Raw genomic sequence first — 17,396 nt, forward strand, 5'->3', positions numbered from 1 at the left:
TTTCCTATGTGTTGTAAATCCTGCCTCTATGATGTTAATGAGGCAGGATTAGAGGCAGTTATGTTAATGAGACAGGACCCAGTCTACAGGATTAGGCTGTATTTTGAGTCAATCTCTTTTGAGATATAAAAGAGAGAAGTGAGCAGAGATGGGGAACCTTATACCACCAAGAAACAAAAGCCAGGAGAATAGCTCATCCTTTGGACCCAGGGTCCCTGTGCTGAGAAGCTCCTCAGCCAGGGAAGATTGATGGACAAGGACCTTCCTCCAGAACCAGCGGAGAAAGAAAGCCATCCTCTGGAGCTGGTACCCTGAATTTGGACTTCTAGCCTCCTAGACTGTGAGAGAATAAATTTCTCTTTGTTAAAGCCATCTACTTGTGGTATTTCTATTATAGCAGCCCTAGATAACTAAGACAACTGGCATATAAATGCTTCATATAAATAAACATGGCCCTGTGACATTGGCTCTCCACTCCTAAGGGGGAAGGTGGGGGAGAAGCTGCAGCTCCAGCAGGGTGCATTAGGGGCTGAACTGAGCAGCCATCTTTGAAAAACCCAACTACTGGGCCTTTGAAATACCATGGTGGGGGGAAGGGGGAAGAAGGGGACATTCCAATCTCAAGCTTTGACTTAAAGCTTGTGTAAAAACAAAAAACTTTGCCCAGATCTTAGGAAGAACTGGAGGGAAGTACCAGGGCCAGCAGCACTGGTAGATGTGGTATGAGCAATGCAGAGTCCTAGGCCAGCTGGAACAGGGACAGACAGTAGACATCTGGCATTCTTCTTGGCTGCTGAGATCAAACGCCCTTCCGAGGCTGGGGAGTGCCCACCTTACACGTCTTGGGGGAGGCAGGGTCCCCTTGCAGCTGGGCCCAAGGACCATGACTACACCAGACATCCACTCTGCTAGATTCAGGAGCTGGTGCCCCCAAGAACCAAGGACTGAAGAGAATTCCTTCCAACAGCTGCAGCATTGCAGCTGGATGGAGTTCCCAGAGCAGTGCTGGTGGCGATGCCAGTGGTGTTATCCAGCACCCGGGGCCTGCAGGTCAGCAGTGTATGCTTCGACCTCTGGAGTTTGGTGGTGGCGGCAGCTTCGATGTCCGCAGGGGACCAGAACTGCCTTGTCAATTGGGTGCTTGGGATTTAAAAAAAAGAAAGAAAAGAATGATTTATTGGCAAGGCAAGCCTGTGTCCCAAACATTAGCTGCTGACCAGTGGCCTTGAACTAGATGAGCGGAACCGAGAAGAGATAGAGGTCAGTTCTCCCTCAGGAAGCAGACATCCTGGAGAGTAGGGGAAACCAAGGACAGCTGGGGCAGGGCTGTGCTGGGGCCCAGTGGTGTCTTTTATGGAGGGACAGTGGCGTGACCCTCAGAGGACTTTTTTGGTGTTGTTTTGCAGCTGCCTTAGGGAGTCCGTGGAGGACCTGACGTGGGGACCGCCGCTGGGGATACCAGGATGGATGAGGCTTGTGTCAAATCAAAGCATGCTCACATATGAATTACGCAGACACATTTTTATCCAGAGGATGTTGGGTAATGTTGATTTCCGAAAATAATGAAGTTTTATGTGGTATCTTGGAATTCTTTTCCAGTTTGATGTTCATCCACATTTTGCAGACTGGTTAAGAGAAACAGGAAGTGGACCACTACTTAATTTGAATTCACTAGATAACTGCTAATGTAGCCCTGGTGATCCAGAGGTTAAGCGTTTGGCTGCTAACCAAAAGGTCGGCAGTTTGAATCCACCAGCCTCTCCTTGGAAACCCTATGGGATAATTCTACTCTGTCCTATAGGGTCACTATGAGTCGGAATCGATGGCAACGGGTTTAGATAACTGGTTATCCATCTCTGCTAAGGAAAATCATGCAGTATCTTTTCCTTAATGCAAAATCTATAGAAAGTCCACATCCGGAAGAAGGGTGGGGGCCTGTTTGCGCTCTCACCCCCACACCCGCCAGCCTTCTGGCTCTGCTGTCCTAACAGCTGCAGTAAGCCACTCCCGGCTGTGCCTCTGTTTTCCCAGCAGAGGGCGATCCGACCTCACACGTCCTCCCTCTTGGCACTGCTTTTCCAGCTCTGAGGCCGGAGCGGGGAAAGGCCAGAAAAAGAAAATAGGACCCCCGAACAGGCTCAGGAAAGTCAAATTCTTATAGTGCCTGAAAAGGCAGCAACGCAGCTGGCCTCAGCGACCCAGACCGCAGCGAGGAACCGGAGCCAGAGCCCTCTGCCTGCCTGGGCGCAGATTCCCCAACCCAGGGGCGGATCCAGTTTCCGCAGGAGCTAAGCTTACACAATTTGGGTGGTCACTTTAAAAAAAAGCTTTTAAAAAATGTACAAATACAACGTCAGGTATAGAAAGTAGATGTTGATTGAGAATGAGAAAAGAAATCACAACAAATGACAGATTTAAAAGCTGACGATGCCATAAACATCAAATCCTCCAGAGCCTTGGAGGGGGCCTCACTGAAGTAAGAGTCCCTGCAGCTCAAGCCTCATTAGTCTCTCAGTGGGAAGACACCCAGAAACCTTTCTAAGGCGGAGGCCAATTTGCTTCCTGAGCCCACCCTGCCAAGAAGAAAGCCTCGAAGAACGTCAAACCCAAGGGTTTTGCTCTTTGATCCACCACTCGCTGGCCAGGTAGCAAGGCTCTAATGTCCCTAGCCTCCGTTTTCTTGTCTATAAGATGGGATAAAAGCATCTATCTCTCAGGGCCATGTTGTTGTTAGGTGCCATCAAGTCAATTCCGACTCATATTGACCCCATGTGACAGAGTAGAACTGCCTCATAGTGTTTTCTTGGCTGTAATCTTTACCGAAGCAGATTGACAGGTCTTTCTCCCGCTGAGTGGCTGGGTGGGTTCAAACTGCCAACCTTTCTGTTAGCAATTAAGCACTTACCTGTTTGCACCACCAGCTCTCCTTCTCAGGGCCATGGAGAGGATTAAACGAAACAATATAAACGAGCACATTTCAAACTACAAAGCTGTATAAAAATGTGAGGGATTATCAGCATGTGTTTGTTGAAAGACTGACACACGCAAAGAGGAGGAGGAGGTCCTTCTCCACCTTCCTCAGCTCCATAACTCCTCACTTTCCAAGTCTCAGTTCAGTCAGTACCTCTTCCAGGAAGCCTGCCCTGACTACTCAATATGGCTTAGGGAAGACTCTAGATCGTAGTTCACCACCAGGGGCAATTTTGCTCCCCAGTGGATATTAGGGCAATGTCTGGAGACATTTTTGGTTGCCATAACCTGGGGGAGAAGTGCATCTAGTGAGGACAAGCCAAGGATGTTGCCATGCACAGGGCAGTCCCCACAGTATGATCCAGCCCAGCATGTCCATAGTGCAGAGGTTGAGAACCACTGCTCTAGATGGAACAGGTGGCAGGTGATCGCTTCCCCACCCAATAGTCACTCCCCTCTCTCTCCTTCCTCCTAGGCGGAACAGAAAATGCCTGGTACTCGCTTTCCAGACTCCCTTGCAGCTAGAATGGCAGAGCAGAAAGACAGGACGACCCAGAGTCCTTGACGACGTGGTTAAATTGCTAGCCAGCTGCTCCCCAACTCCCACCCTGCCCCACTCAGTGAAGTGAGCCAATAAATGTCCTTACGTCTAGGCTACTTTGAGTTGAGTTTCTCGTTACTTGCAGCCAAAAGCACCTTAGGAGATACAAGCCCATTCTCCCATGCTCCCCATACACACGCATCCCTCTGTGTGCTCATTGCCTAGTGGACCATGAGCTCCTTAAGTCCAGAGCTGTGCTTCCTTGTCTATAGATCTCCATGATTAGTACCATGCCTGGGGCTCAAATATACTCGGAGAATACATTTAAGGAACAGAAGAAAGAGCGAATGGATCTCTGCTCTCAGCAGCCCAGCTGTAGGATTTCCTGAGAGCTGCTCAGTCAGACACAGCACCGCAGCAGCTGGGCAGTGCTCATGTGTAAACAGGTCTGGAATGAATGCTGACTGATGCTTGAGATAACAGAAGTGTAGGCCAGAGGCTGGGGCCCACCCCCTATGATTACTGTAAGAATAGACAAGATAATGCACATAAACAGCTTAGCCCCTTGTCAGGCCCTGAATAAGTGCTCCCTAATGGCAGAGGTGGACTCTGATGGTGCAGTGGTTAAGTGCTAAGGCTGCTAACTAAAAGGTTAGGAGTTCGAATCCATCACTGCTCCTTGGAAACCATATGGGGAAGTTCTACTGTGTCCTATAGGGTCACTGTGAGTCGGAATCGTCTTGACTAGCAGTGGGTTTTGGTTTAATGGGAGCGGTCTAGGGGCAGTGGTGATTCAGTGGTAGAATTCTCACCTTCCATATGGGAGACCTGGGTTCTATTCCAGCCAATGCACCTCAAGTGCAGCCGTCACCTGTCAGTGGAGGTTTGCACGTTGCTATGATGCTGAACAGGTTTCAGCACAGTTTCCAGACTAAGAAAGACTAGGAAGAAAGGCCTGGCAATCTACTTACAAAAATCAGCCAATGAAAACCATATGGATCACAACTATCCAGTCTGCAATGGATCACGGGGATGACACAGGACCAGGCAGCATTTTATCTGGTTGTGCATAGGTTCAGGTCATTTCGTCCAGTTGCGCATGGAGTCGCTGTAAGTCAGGATTGCCATGACTGAGGCCGACTTGACAGCAGTTAACAACAACAAAGGGAGAGGTTCTCGGCGTTATCCTTGAAGCTGGTAGCAGGTCCCACAGCCTGGAGATGAGGCTGCAGAAAGAAGCATCTCAGCATGGACAGTGCCCTAAGGGACCTGTCAGGGTAGAGTAGCCAGCTGGGGGGCACGAACTGGGGAGGTTTTGTCAGGCCCACCTGCCCTCCAGGCCTGGCATTTCTCTGCAGTTGGAAGGGTGGTTTCTAGCTCAGGCAGAGCCTGCTGCTCTCTCTGACCTTGGCCTAGCTGCACTGCCAGAGTCACCCAAGACTTCTAATCAGTCCACTCCTGGATCTTCCCCAGGTCCCACCCTCCCTCTGGCTCAGAGATCCGAGCAGCCCCGAGGGCCATCACCCCACCCAGGCTTGCTGAGCCAGCCACGGTGCAGAGGCCGAGGCGAAGAACAAAGCTGCCGCAGCCTGGCTGTACAGAGAGGCTGGTCTGAGCTGGCAAAGCAACCCTGGATGCCCCCGGCTCCTTCCTCGCAGGTGAGATGGGTGCCGATGGACAACAGAAGACAGGGTAGGAATTCCGCTGCAACCTGACCTCCAAGAACACGGGGTTGGCCTACCACGGGCAGCCAATGGGAGCCCCTGGACGCAGTCACCACCACCTCTCCTTCCTGACGCTTTGGGGTGGTGGTATTGCATGGGCTGATGAAGACCCAGGCCTCCCTGCTGCCTCAGTTTCCCTGAGAGGAAAGACTCTAGACACTGCCACTGAGTACAGTGTAAGTGAAGGAGCAGGGGCTGGGTGTCTGTTCCAACCCACCCACAGCCAAGGTCTCAAAGACACCTTGTATAGTCCAGGGGAGACAGGTGAGGCCCAGGAGGGCAGGGCCAGTTTCACAGGGCCCCACGCTGGCTCAGTGTTCTGCTGCCACCATCTTGAAATCCTTAATAATTTTTTTCCTCCCACCCCTCCCATCCCTCATAACCAGCAAAGATTGTTACATTTTGTGTGTGAACTTTTTCATGAGTTTTTACAATAAAGGTCTCATACAGTATTTGTCCTTTTGTGATTGACTTATTTCACTCAGCATAATGTCGTCCAGTTTCATCCATGTTATGAGATGCTTGACAGATTCATCATTGTTCTTTATCGTTGCATAGTACTCCATTGTGTGTATGCACCATAGTTTATCTATTCATCTGCTGATGGGCGTCTAGGTTGTTTCCATCGTTTTGCTATCGTGAACAATGCTGCCATGAACATGGGTGTCTACTCGTGTGACGTTTCTTATTTCTCTAGAAATCCTTAATACTTTTTTAACAAGTGGCTCCTCATTGTCATTTTGCACTAACCCAAACCCACTGCCGTCTAGTCGATTCCAACTCATAATGACCCTACAGGACAAAGTAGAACCGCTCCGTGTGGTTTCCAAGGCTGTAAATCTTTACGGAAGCTGACTGCCACATCTTTCTCCCTTGGAGCAGCTGGTAGGTTCAAACCGCCAGCTTTCAGTTAGCAGTGGAGCCTTTTAACCACTGCGCCACCAAAGCTCCTGCCATTTGGGGCTGGGCCCCATAAATCCTGTGGCCAGTCCTGTCTGAGATTTAGAACATTTATCACACAGGGCCTTCCTCTCTGGGAAATAGAATTGGAGGGTGGTGGCACAGCCGACCCATCCTCTCCCCTCCTCAGCTCTCCCCGCAACAATTCTGAGGTGGGCTCCTGACTGGCCTGGTAGGATCTGAAGAACAGCACTGATCTCAACAGGCTGCAAGTAAGAAAGCAGGGCAGGGCGGGGAGGACACCCCCTGCCCCAGTGGCCTCCTCCACCAAGTGGGGTGCAGGGGGATAGCTGACGTTCCCCGCCTCCTAGTTGGAGAAGGCTGCTGTCTGGTTCTGAGGCAGGCAGGGTGGAGGGGAGGGTGGGGACGAGAAGGGGGAGGGCAGTGGTGGTGAGGCCTCTGAGCGAGGAGAAAGGGCTCTTCAAGGGCCTCAGCCAGCAGGGCCCGCCCAGGCCTGCTCCGGCTCTGGTCTCCCTCCAGTAGGTAATTCAGCAGTTCCTCCAGAATACTGCCGCCTGCTCCTTGAGCTGCCATACGTGGGCTGGCCTGACCCCTGGTTCCCACCTCCCAGAGGCCAGCCATCTGCTTCTCTCTGCCTCGCCTGCAGCTCACAGCTGGTCCAGGGTCAGGCTGTGCCGGGAAAGGAGCTGGCAGGAGGGCAGCAGGCCCTGGGTCCTGGGCCAGGGCTGGGGAGGATCCAGGCTCCACCAAGAGGGTGGAGGGGGCCCTGACCCTGTGTGTGTTGTGGGACGGTTGCGACTTAGCTTCTGGGTCTGCCTGGAGCCTGGCCTGGTTCTCGGAAGCCAGACCAGCACAGCCTGCTCTCCCTGGCAGAAATGGGCTCCCCCTACCTTCTGTCCCTAATTTAGACTTTGAGAGACATGTCCAGAACTGTGAGAAAATAAACTTCTGGTCTTTAAAGGCACCCACTTGTGGTATTTCTGCTACAGCCGCACTAGGAAGCTCAGACAGGGATTCCGGGGTGGGGATCTTGGGGTGGGCAGAAGCCCCAGTCTGGAGGGACCCCCTCCCCAGACTGAACCATTCCACAGTCCCCACACTCTGACATGCAAACAAGTAACTCTTCTGTTTCCCATTACTAAAGCTTAATTTTTATCATAAGCCACATTTACCCTTGCCCTCTGTCTGATAACAAATTTTAATCTAGTGACTTCTAGACAAACTTGGTCACTGCAATGATTTCGAAGTTGTTTCCTGCTCACACGCCATTAAAATCAGGATTTCCCTCCTCACCCTGCTCCTCCCTGGGGCTGGTTCTAAGAGGCAGTTGATGCCCTTTCAGAGGGTTGGTGTGGGGAGGGGTTGCAGCTGGGATGCAACTCTGCCCTGTGCGGGTTCATGCTGCCATCCCTGGCCCGCCTCCCTCATTGAGACCCTCCAACCCTCGGCATCAAATGTGCATCAGGCTTGTTCACACAGAAAGACCTTCACATCCCACGGGGTGTACGGGGACTCCAGTGGGGAGGCCCAAGCGCTCTGTGATGGTTAATGTTATATGTCACCTTGGCTAGGCTATGATTCTCAGGGGCTTAGCAGTTACTGGACTGGTTGTTCTTCCATAATGTAATATAATGTAATCACGTTCCATGATGCTATCTGATGCGAGCAGCCAATCAGTTGAAAGAGGAGTTTCCTTGGGGGCGTGGCTTGCCTCCAGTACATAAATGGATATTCTGGCAAAGCTCGTTCTATCTTAGTCTTGCCCTCTTCTTGTTGTCTGATCTCCAGTTCCTGGGACTCCATTTCCAGTGCCTGCAGAAGTCTTCAACCTGCCACCTGACCTATGGATTTGGGGCTTACCAGCCCCTACAATTGCATGAGCCATTTCCTTGAAGTAAATGTCTCTCTTATATAAATATACGTCTCACTGGCTTTGCTCCTCTAGAGAACCCAGACTAACACATCCTCTGTCCAGATCTCTATGCAGCCATCACTAACACAATCCATGGCAGCACAAGGAATTCTCCGGGGCTGTCCGCCTTCCCAGAGGGCAGCCAGAAAGCAGAGCACTGGCCCCTCTACTCTTGGCCATCCAAACATACCTGGGACTACTAGTGTCCTTCCTTCCAAGGATTTGGCCCAGCTGGAGTCCCTGGGTAGTACGAACATTTAACACACTCAGCTACTAACCAAAAGGTTGGAGGTTCAAGTCCACCCAGAAGAACCTCAGAAGAAAGACCTGTGATCTACTTCCAAAAAATAAGCTATTGAAAACCCTACGGAGCACAGTTGTACTCTGACACACATGAGGTCACCATGAGTCAGAATCAACTCGACAGCAACTGGTTTCTGGTTAGGGGAGAGGAGAGAAAGTCCCCACCCTACACCCAGTTACTGCAGCTGCCTTCTTACTTCCTGACCAAACAACCTTATCTATCCCAGACATTGGGGGAAAAGAGAGCGTGAGGAGTAAGTCCTTCAGTCAAGCCAGACAGCCACGGTTTTCTCCATTCCTCTCCCTGCTGGCATCTTTAGGCCTTAGGAAAAAGCCATCTCCCCTCCCCCTAGTGAGGCCGGATATTTGTTAGCAGGGTTAAAAAGATACAGTTTGGAGGTAACCATCCCCTCCTTAGGAAGATAAGGAGGCATAATGTAGTAGTATGTTTGCCAGCAGGGTTAAAAAGATACAATTATTGGGGGACATCTACATCAACTGGCACAACACAGTTCTTAAAGACAATGTTCTACATCCTACTTTGGTGAGTAGCATCTGGGGTCTTAAAAGCTTTCGAGTTGCCATCTAAGATACAGCTATCAGTCTCTTCTAGTCCAGAGCAAAGGAGAGGGGGAAAAAAACTAATGACTCAAGGGAGCAATTAGTCCAAAGGACTAAAGGATCACATGAACCATGGCCTACAGGACCTCAAGACCAGAAGAATTAGATGGTGCCTGGCTACCACTACCGACCACTCTGACTGGGATTACAACAGAGGGTCCCGGACAAAGCAGGAGAAAAATGTAGAACAAATGATCAAATTCACACACACAAAAAAAAAGACTTACTGGTCTGACAGAGACTAGAAGAACCCCTGAGACTACAGCTCCCGGACACCTTTCTAACTCAGACATGAAGCCACTCCCGAAGTTCACCTTTCAGTCAAAGATTGGCAGGCCTATAAGAAAAAACAAACAATAATACACGTGAGGAACGTGCTTTTAGATCAAGCAAATATATGATCAAACTGGCAACACCTGCCCAGGAACAAAGATGGGAGGGGACAGGAAAACTGGAAGAACGGAAAGGGTGAACCCGGGGTAGAAATGGAAAGGGGGGAGTGTTGACACAACATGGAATTGTGGTCAATGCCATGAAACAATCTGCGTATAAATTTTTGAATGACAAACTAATTTGCTCTGTAAACTTTCACCTAAATCACAATTAAAAAAAAAAAAGAAAGAAAATGTCTGGAGGAAACTGTGGGGGTAGGGGAGATACAATTAGTCTCTTCGGTTGGGGGTATAAAATAGCTGAGAGAGGAAGTTTTCTGAGTCTCCTCAGCTATGGTGCAGGTGGGGCACACATAGCATAAGTTTTCAGTCCACCTCAGTGGACCTACCTGGCCAGGGGGAGACCAACAGTAGGTAGGGTCCCATTTAAGCCCCTCACCCATGACACAAAGTGAGGTGCACAAGGAATAGTTGTCATCTCTACCCAGATGGCCTTTGAGGGGGGATAGCTAGTGATGGAACTTTCCCTGTCATAAGCTGTCTGATTCTTGTCAGTGATAAAAGCTACTGTCCATGTGCTAACGTGTGTTCAAGGAGCCCTCGTGGCACCTTGGGGAAGCGCTCAGCTGCTAACCGAAATGTTGGCATTTCAAACCCACCAGCCACTCCACAGGAGAAAGATGTAGCAATCTGCTTCCATAAAGATTACAGCCTTGGAAACCCTATGGGGCAGTTTTACTCTGTCCTAAAGGATCACTAAGAGTCAGAATTAACTCGACTGCAGCGGGTAACCTGTGTTCAGGCTATGATGGGAAGGATGTGATGCTTATAGAGCAATCCACACTACTTATTGGTGCCCTTTTTCTAATGGCCCACTGGCTATCTAGAAATCAGGTACAACCTGTGAGCACCACGCAGGTTTGGAGTCTTGTCTCACAGTGATGGTTGAGCAGGACTTGTTGTCCTACAGAGGGCAAAGGAAGGGGACAATTAGTCCTGCTCAATCGTATCTCCCAAAGCTTTGTATCTTTAACCTTTGACATCTTTATCCATCATTGTGCAGCTCCATGCTGAGGAGGGGCCTAGGGTGACTGGCTGCAGTAAGCCCATCAGTCAGGACTGACCTGTCATGTCACCACCCAGTGAGAGGGACCTAGTGGGAAATCACCTGGCGGAAGTCAGTACTGAGTGCTTAATACCTGCCACTGTCCTATGCAGCGAGCTGGGCCCAAAGCCAAATTATGAATTGTAGAGGGCAGAGGCTGAAGGCTGCCCCTTCCTTCCTCTCCCAAGGAAATGGAGAAGGCACACCTCTCATGACTCCGCCCCCTCCCCAAAGGCAGGGAGAACTGTCTAGCTACTCTGCAGCCTGGCTTCTGCCCAGTTCCGTTCAGAGAAACTCACCGGGATTCTGCTCTGGGCTCTTTCCTGCCCACTCCAGATCTCCACATCCTGGCTCAGAATATGAGCTTTGAGTCAGATAGACTTGAGCTTACCTGCTTCCACCATCTACTACCTATGTGACCTTGGGCAGGGTACTTAAAACTTTGAGCCACAGTTTGCTTGTCTGTAAAATGGGCCCAATACCCACCTTCCTTCCTAGGGTGGTTATGAGACTGAGCTGAGATAGAGCATGTCAAGTGCTGAGTGCAGGGCCTGGCTCAGAGTCAGTGTTTTTATTGATATCATTGTCCCAGCCAAGGGCGGATTATCCAACAGGCGGGTAAGCATGGTGCTTACCTTGCTTACCAGATCATCTAGAGTGAAATGATATTCATACAGAGTAGTAAGTAAGCACAAGTAAGCCCAGGCTTACCTTGCTTACTGGGTCACCCATTCCTGTCAGGGATTGTAAATTTGAAAAGAGGCTTTGATTCTGTAGGAAGGTGCTGTGAGGTTGGGAGAGAGACAGATGCCAGCCATACCTAGAAGCAGAGCCTTTGATGTGGTGAAAATGTGAAATTGTTCACTACAGATGCTCCCCGGGGATGCTAAAAGAGCACTGGCCTTGTAAGAGGACGGAGGAGGTTGTATTTGCCGGCACTTACCTGGCCCTGGAGGAGCAGTGTTCTCAGCTGGAGGGCCCACTTTGACAAGCTGCTTGGGGATGGGGAGTAGGCCCTCACCAAAGGATGTGCTCAGTATAAGAACTGCTTCATAAACCGCCTTCCAAGGAGGATGCTGAGTCCCCTGCAGGTCGTTTGTTTGTGGAGAGGACTCTGCAAGTTTGGAGCAGAGCCAGCCATCTCCTCCTCTACCCTGTGTGCCCTCCTCCCCTGCCCCAATGCTGGGCTCAGCCTCCCCTCCTCCACCCTGCACCTCCCAACCCTCACTCCCCCACCCCCCACCTTGTGCAGGGCTCAGCTTCCTCTCCAAACAAATGTTGAACAAACGCTTATAAATAATACCTGCATGACTAGTACCAGTTGCTGTGGAGTCAATTCTGACTCTACTCCCTCCTGTATCAGAGTAGAACTGTGCTCCTTAGGGCTTTGAATGGCTGGTTTTTTAGAAGTAGATCTCCAGGCCTTTCTTCCGCAGCACTCTGGGTGGATTCATACCTCCAGTCATTCAGTTAGCAACTGAGCACATTAACCGTTTGCACCACCCAGGGACTTCACTAGTGTGATGGTAGTCTGAATTATTAACACGCCAGCGTACCACGCCTCTCAGCCTGGCCAGCTGCCTCCCCAGAAACCTCTCCTACCAGAGGGATAGCCAGATTCCACCATGGGGGAGAAAACCCAGGACAGGCAGGGGGCCAGGTAGAGGGCTGGGAAGTGATGTTTTCAAGGTCTCACCCTTTGACCATCTTTTCTGAATGTTTCACCATCTTGAATGCTACCCAAAGTGTGGTCCTCCCATCTGCAGACTGCTTGCTGCAGGTCCAAGGTGAGGTAAGTACAGAAATGGAGAAGAAGCATTTAGATACTTTATTGCAGTTTGACAGAGTAATTTGATGTAAATTTAAACTAGTAACAATTTTTAAATTGGCTTGTATTTTGTATACCTCTTTTTCATTTCATTTTTCTATTAATTCTTTTCTATTACATTTTACAAAAGAATCAGTCCATGATTAATTAGAAATTAAAAAGAAAAAAATTGGCCCTTTGCCACAGAGAGTTGGAGAAGCTCTGCTCCAGATGTCTTTCCATCTTGATCTTGGCAACCATAATGTCAACATATTACTTCCAAAGGTGCCATTTGGGCAATACTCTAGAGATAGTAAAAAGATGGTAGCCAAGGGTTTAGGAGAAGAAGGGGAGTGATGACTATATGGAACTCGGGATTTTTTGGACAGTGAAACTATTCTGCATGATCCTGTCATGATAGACACATGACTTTATGCATTTGTTAAAATCCATAGGACTATACAACACAAATTGTGAACCTTAATGGAGCCCTGCTGGTGCAATGGTTAAGCGCTCTTCTGCTAACTGAAAAGTCGGTGGTTTGAACCCACCAGCTGCTCCAAGGATGAAAAGACCTGGTGACCTGCTCCTGCAAAGATTTCAGCCTCGGAAACCTTATGAGGCAGTTTCATTCTATCCTACAGGGTCGCTATGAGTCAAAATTGACTTCACAGCCCACAACAACAACAACAATGTAAACTATGGACTTCAGTTAATGTATCAATGTTGGTTCATCAATTAAACGTACCACAGGAATGCAAGATGTTAATAATGGGGGAAACAGTATGTAGAGGGGAAGGGACATATGGAAACTCTGTACTTTCTGCGCAATTTTTCTGTAAATCTAAAACAGCTCTAAAAAATAGTTCATTAAAAAAAAAGGTATTTGAATAAAAGTTGGGCAACTTAAAAAAAAAAAAAAGGTGCCACTTGGGGAGACAGTACTGGGAGTGGGGCAAAACACTCCCATCCCAGGCTCCAACAATTCCCTAACTCGGGTCCACTCTCCCATCTTACCAGCCCAGCTCAGAACTGTCCTCCACCAAGCCCTCCCTGTCATCCCAGGTCATAGCTTTTGCTCCTTCCCCGGAAGCCATGAATATCTGTCCCCACTACTCACTCAGCAATCTATCTAATTTTAAAAATTAATAATCGAGAGCCAGGCTTTATGTTATGAAATCGAATACAAGCTTCCTAGAGTTGGTCCCTGTTTTGTGGCCTTGTGTGGCACTTTTTCAGCCTCCATTGCTACGACTGCTTGTCTGCGGAATCCTTCACTACCAGCTCCGAGGATCCCAGGCGACAAGCCCACTGTCCACACTTCGAAGCAGCTCCCACCCTGCAGGCCCAGGTACTGCCAAGGGCACATGCAGAGCAAACATCTAGCAGTGGGACAGCCAGGCCAAGGCGGGGCAGTGACAGCAGGTGGGGAAAGGGAGGAGAAAGGAAACTCCTCTCTGTATTTTTCCATTTTTATTTCTAAGCACCAGGACCTTTTCTTTTTGTTTGAAACGCAGTAATTCAGTCATACACGCACAAGATTGTTGTTGTTAGTTGCCTTTGAGTCAGCTCTGGCGACCTTACATGTAGCAGAACGAAATGTTGCCTGGTCCTTCAACATCTTCATGATTGTTGGTATGTTTGAGCCCATTGTTGTGGCTATTGTGTAAACCCATCTCACTGAGGGTTTCCCACAGCAGAGGAGGAAGGGCTAAAATAAATAGGTATCACCATGGAGCTTGTAATTATGGAAATAAAATGCACAGACATGAACTGACTTGAGAGCAATTACTGAGTCAACCATGCCCAACAACAAACCAGCATCTCTTGGTTATCTCCTGGCAAGTTGCAAAGGGTTTCTCATCCGGAATTTGTTTTTAGATACCCTCATTACTTCCTTTGCCATATTCCCTTAGTTAGAAGCAAGCCACAAGTCCTGCCCACACTCAAGGGGAGGGAATTGCCCAAGGCTGGGAGCACCAGGAAGAAGTCAACGGCAGCCACCTAGCATCTACCTGTCACAGACCCCAAGGATTGGCAAGGCTCAGGATCCACCAGCCTTTAAGTCCTTCTTGCTAGTTAACAGATTGGTTGGTTTGTTAGTTGAAGAAAGAGGAAAATTGGGGGACAATCCAGGTAGAGAGAACAACATAAACAAAGGCTTAAAGACAACATGACCTGGGAAGGAACTGCCAGTAGTTCTAGATGAAGGAGTGTGCAGGGGATTGTTGGAAATAAAGCCTGGGAGCTAGGCAGAGAGACCACGTATGATATGGAAGGGCCTCATGTGCTAAGCAAAGCAGTTAGGACTTCACCTTGAAAATTATGGGTAGCCACAGGATTTTAGAAGGAAGACTATTTGATCAGATTTTCAGTTTTGAAAAATTACTTTGGCAGTGGTTTGGAGGGTCACTTGGAAAGTGATGTATTAATTATTTATGGCTGCATAACAAATTACCCCAAAACGTAGTCACTTAAAACAACAAACACACATCATCTCACACAGTTTCTAAGGATCAGGAATCTGGGAACAGTTTAGTTGGGTGGTTCTGGTTCTGCATCTCTCATAAGCTTGCAGTCAAGCTGTCTAAAGGCTTGACTGAGGCTGAAAGATCTGCTTCCAAATGGCTCACTCTCATGGTTGTTGGCAGGAGGCGTCAGTTCCTTACCACCTGGCCTCTCCAGGGGGCTGCACACAACTTCAGACTGTGCGATCCAAGAGAGAACAAGGGAGCGGCAGTGCCTTTTATGTCCTAATCACACACTGTAATGGGCTGAATAATGGCCCCAAAGCTATCAGGTCCTGATTCCTAGAACTTGTTCATATTACTTTACTTGGAAAAAGGTCTTTGCAGATGTGATTAAGTTAAGGATCTTGAGACAGGGAGATTATCCTGGATTTTCTGGGTAGGCCCTAAATGCAATCACAAGTGTCCTTATAAGAGAGAGGTAGAGGGAGATTGATACAGACAGAAGAGGAGAAGGCAATGTGACCATACAGGTAGAGATCGAATGATGTGGCCTCAACCAACCATAGATGATTGGTTAGACTATGGGCACAGAAGTGTCATATGACCTCCTCAAGTTGCAAAGCAGGAGAGACTATCTTTTTTTTTTTTTTAATTGTACTTTAGATGAAGGTTTGCGAACAAACTAGCTTCTCATTGAACAGTTGCTATACGTATCATTTTATGACATTGGTTACCAACCCCACAACATGTCAACGCTCTCCCTTCTTGAACTTGGGTTCCCTATTACCAGCTTTCCAGTCCCCTCCTGGCTTCTAGTCCTTGCCGCTGGGCTGGTGTGCCCCTTTAATCTCATTTTGTTTTATGGGCCTGTCTAAGCTTTGGATGAAAGGTGAACCTCGGGAGTGACTTCATTACTGAGCTAAAAGGGTGTCTGGGGGCCTTGCTCTCAGGATTTCTCTAGTCTCTGTCAGGTCAGTAAGTCTGGTCTTTTTTGTGAGTTAGAATTTTGTTCTACATTTTTCTCCAGCTCTGTCCGGGACCCTCTATTGTGATCCCTGTCAGAGCAGTCACTGGTGGTAGCCGGGCACCATCTAGTTGTACTGGACTCAGTCTGGTGGAGGCTGTGGTAGTTGTGGTCCATTAGTCCTTTGGACTAATCTTTCCCTTCTATCTTTAGTTTTCTTCATTCTCCCTTGCTCCCAAAAGGGGTGAGACCAGTGGAGTATCTTAGATGGCCGCTCACAGGCTTTTAAGACCCCAGATGCTACTCACCAAAGTAGAATGTAGAACATTTTCTTTATAAACTATGTTACGCTAATTGAGCTAGACGTTCCCTGAGACCATGGGCCCCACAGCCCTCAGTGCAGCAATTTGGTCCCTCAGGGAGTTTTGATGTGGAGAGACTATCTTTTGTGTGTTTAAATCTGGACACGTTGCTGCCTCAGATAAAATGATGATGGTGTTATGATAAAGAAGAGAGGGAGAATGGGTATTGGGTAGGCAACTAGCAGTTACTTCAAAAGCTTTCTCCAAAGTTCTTTTATGGAGAAGCAGCATTGGAGCAAGACTTGGGGAGTCCAACCCCACCACTTCCTAACCTGTCTGACTTTAGGAGATATTCTTAAGCTCTTTGAGTTCCTGTTTGCTCATCTCTTTAATCAGGATAAATGCACTTTTCTCAAGGGTTTCTAGGGTGATTAGAGACCTTTAAGCAAAGTGTCTTAATATTTTAGACACTCAACAAATGTTAATTCTTCTCTTACTTTCTGTAATTGCTCATCGTGTGACATGTTTCTTGTTCTTTCCTCCTGGGCTTGCTCCCAGGATCTGCTCAAGTGTTTCTTTTAAGATGTAACCCCAAGATGGAACACAAAACTCTATCGTGTCTCCCTAGCATGGAGGACAATGGGACTGTTTACCTCCCGTGCTCTGGGTGCTGTTCTTCCTTCTCCCACTGCCTTGATAGCCATCTTAGTGGACTGCGGAAGGTATGAGGAACTCTGCACTCACTCCTCCTCCCCTTAGGGCTCTTGGCCCATCCTGAACAGGTAGAAGCAGCCAAGAAGGGATTTGCACACTGGGTCAGCTTTATTAATGGCAGAGCCAAATGCAGAATTGGCAGTGGAGAGGGAAGAGTGGAGGGTGGAGAGGGGAAAGCACTCTCAAGATAGTTTTGGTTCCGACTTACTGTGACCCTATAGCAGATACTTGTTATTTTTGGTGATGGGAAAGGGAGCACTGAATGTGGGTGAAGTGTACACAGTTTGACCAAGGTAAATGATGTCACTAAGAAGTGTGCAAGAGAAAAGGACTTTTTGATAAAGGATATAACAAATATAATTTTGCAAGAATACCAATAACAACCAAAAAATATGTGAGTGGTTACACAAATATGTATATAAGCATATGTGTATGGGTATGACTACATGGGTACATATGTGTTGGGAAACCCTGGTGGCATAGTGGTTAAGAGCTCGGCTGCTAACCAAAAGGTTGGCAGTTTGAATCCACCAGGCAGTCTTTGGAAACCCTATGAGGCAGTTCCACTGTGTCCTATAGGGTCGCTATGAGTGGGAATTGACTCGATGGTAATGGGTTTGCTTTCGGTTTATGTGTGCAGAGATAGATG

General features: G+C 48.5%; 1 protein-coding gene across 1 annotated transcript in view; it reads left to right on the forward strand.

The window, feature by feature from the left end:
- LRRC74A (leucine rich repeat containing 74A) overlaps nucleotides 1-17,396 on the forward strand; it is a 127,122-nt gene that overhangs the window by 44,757 nt on the left and 64,969 nt on the right. The window contains exon 14 of the mRNA XM_004371124.1: nucleotides 13,536-13,647. Coding sequence (XP_004371181.1) covers nucleotides 13,536-13,647 — 112 coding nt within the window. The remainder of the gene's footprint in view (nucleotides 1-13,535; nucleotides 13,648-17,396) is intronic.

The sequence above is a fragment of the Trichechus manatus genome, unplaced genomic scaffold (assembly GCF_000243295.1).
Source record: "Trichechus manatus latirostris isolate Lorelei unplaced genomic scaffold, TriManLat1.0 scaffold00010, whole genome shotgun sequence".
Classification (NCBI taxonomy): Eukaryota; Metazoa; Chordata; class Mammalia; order Sirenia; family Trichechidae; genus Trichechus; species Trichechus manatus.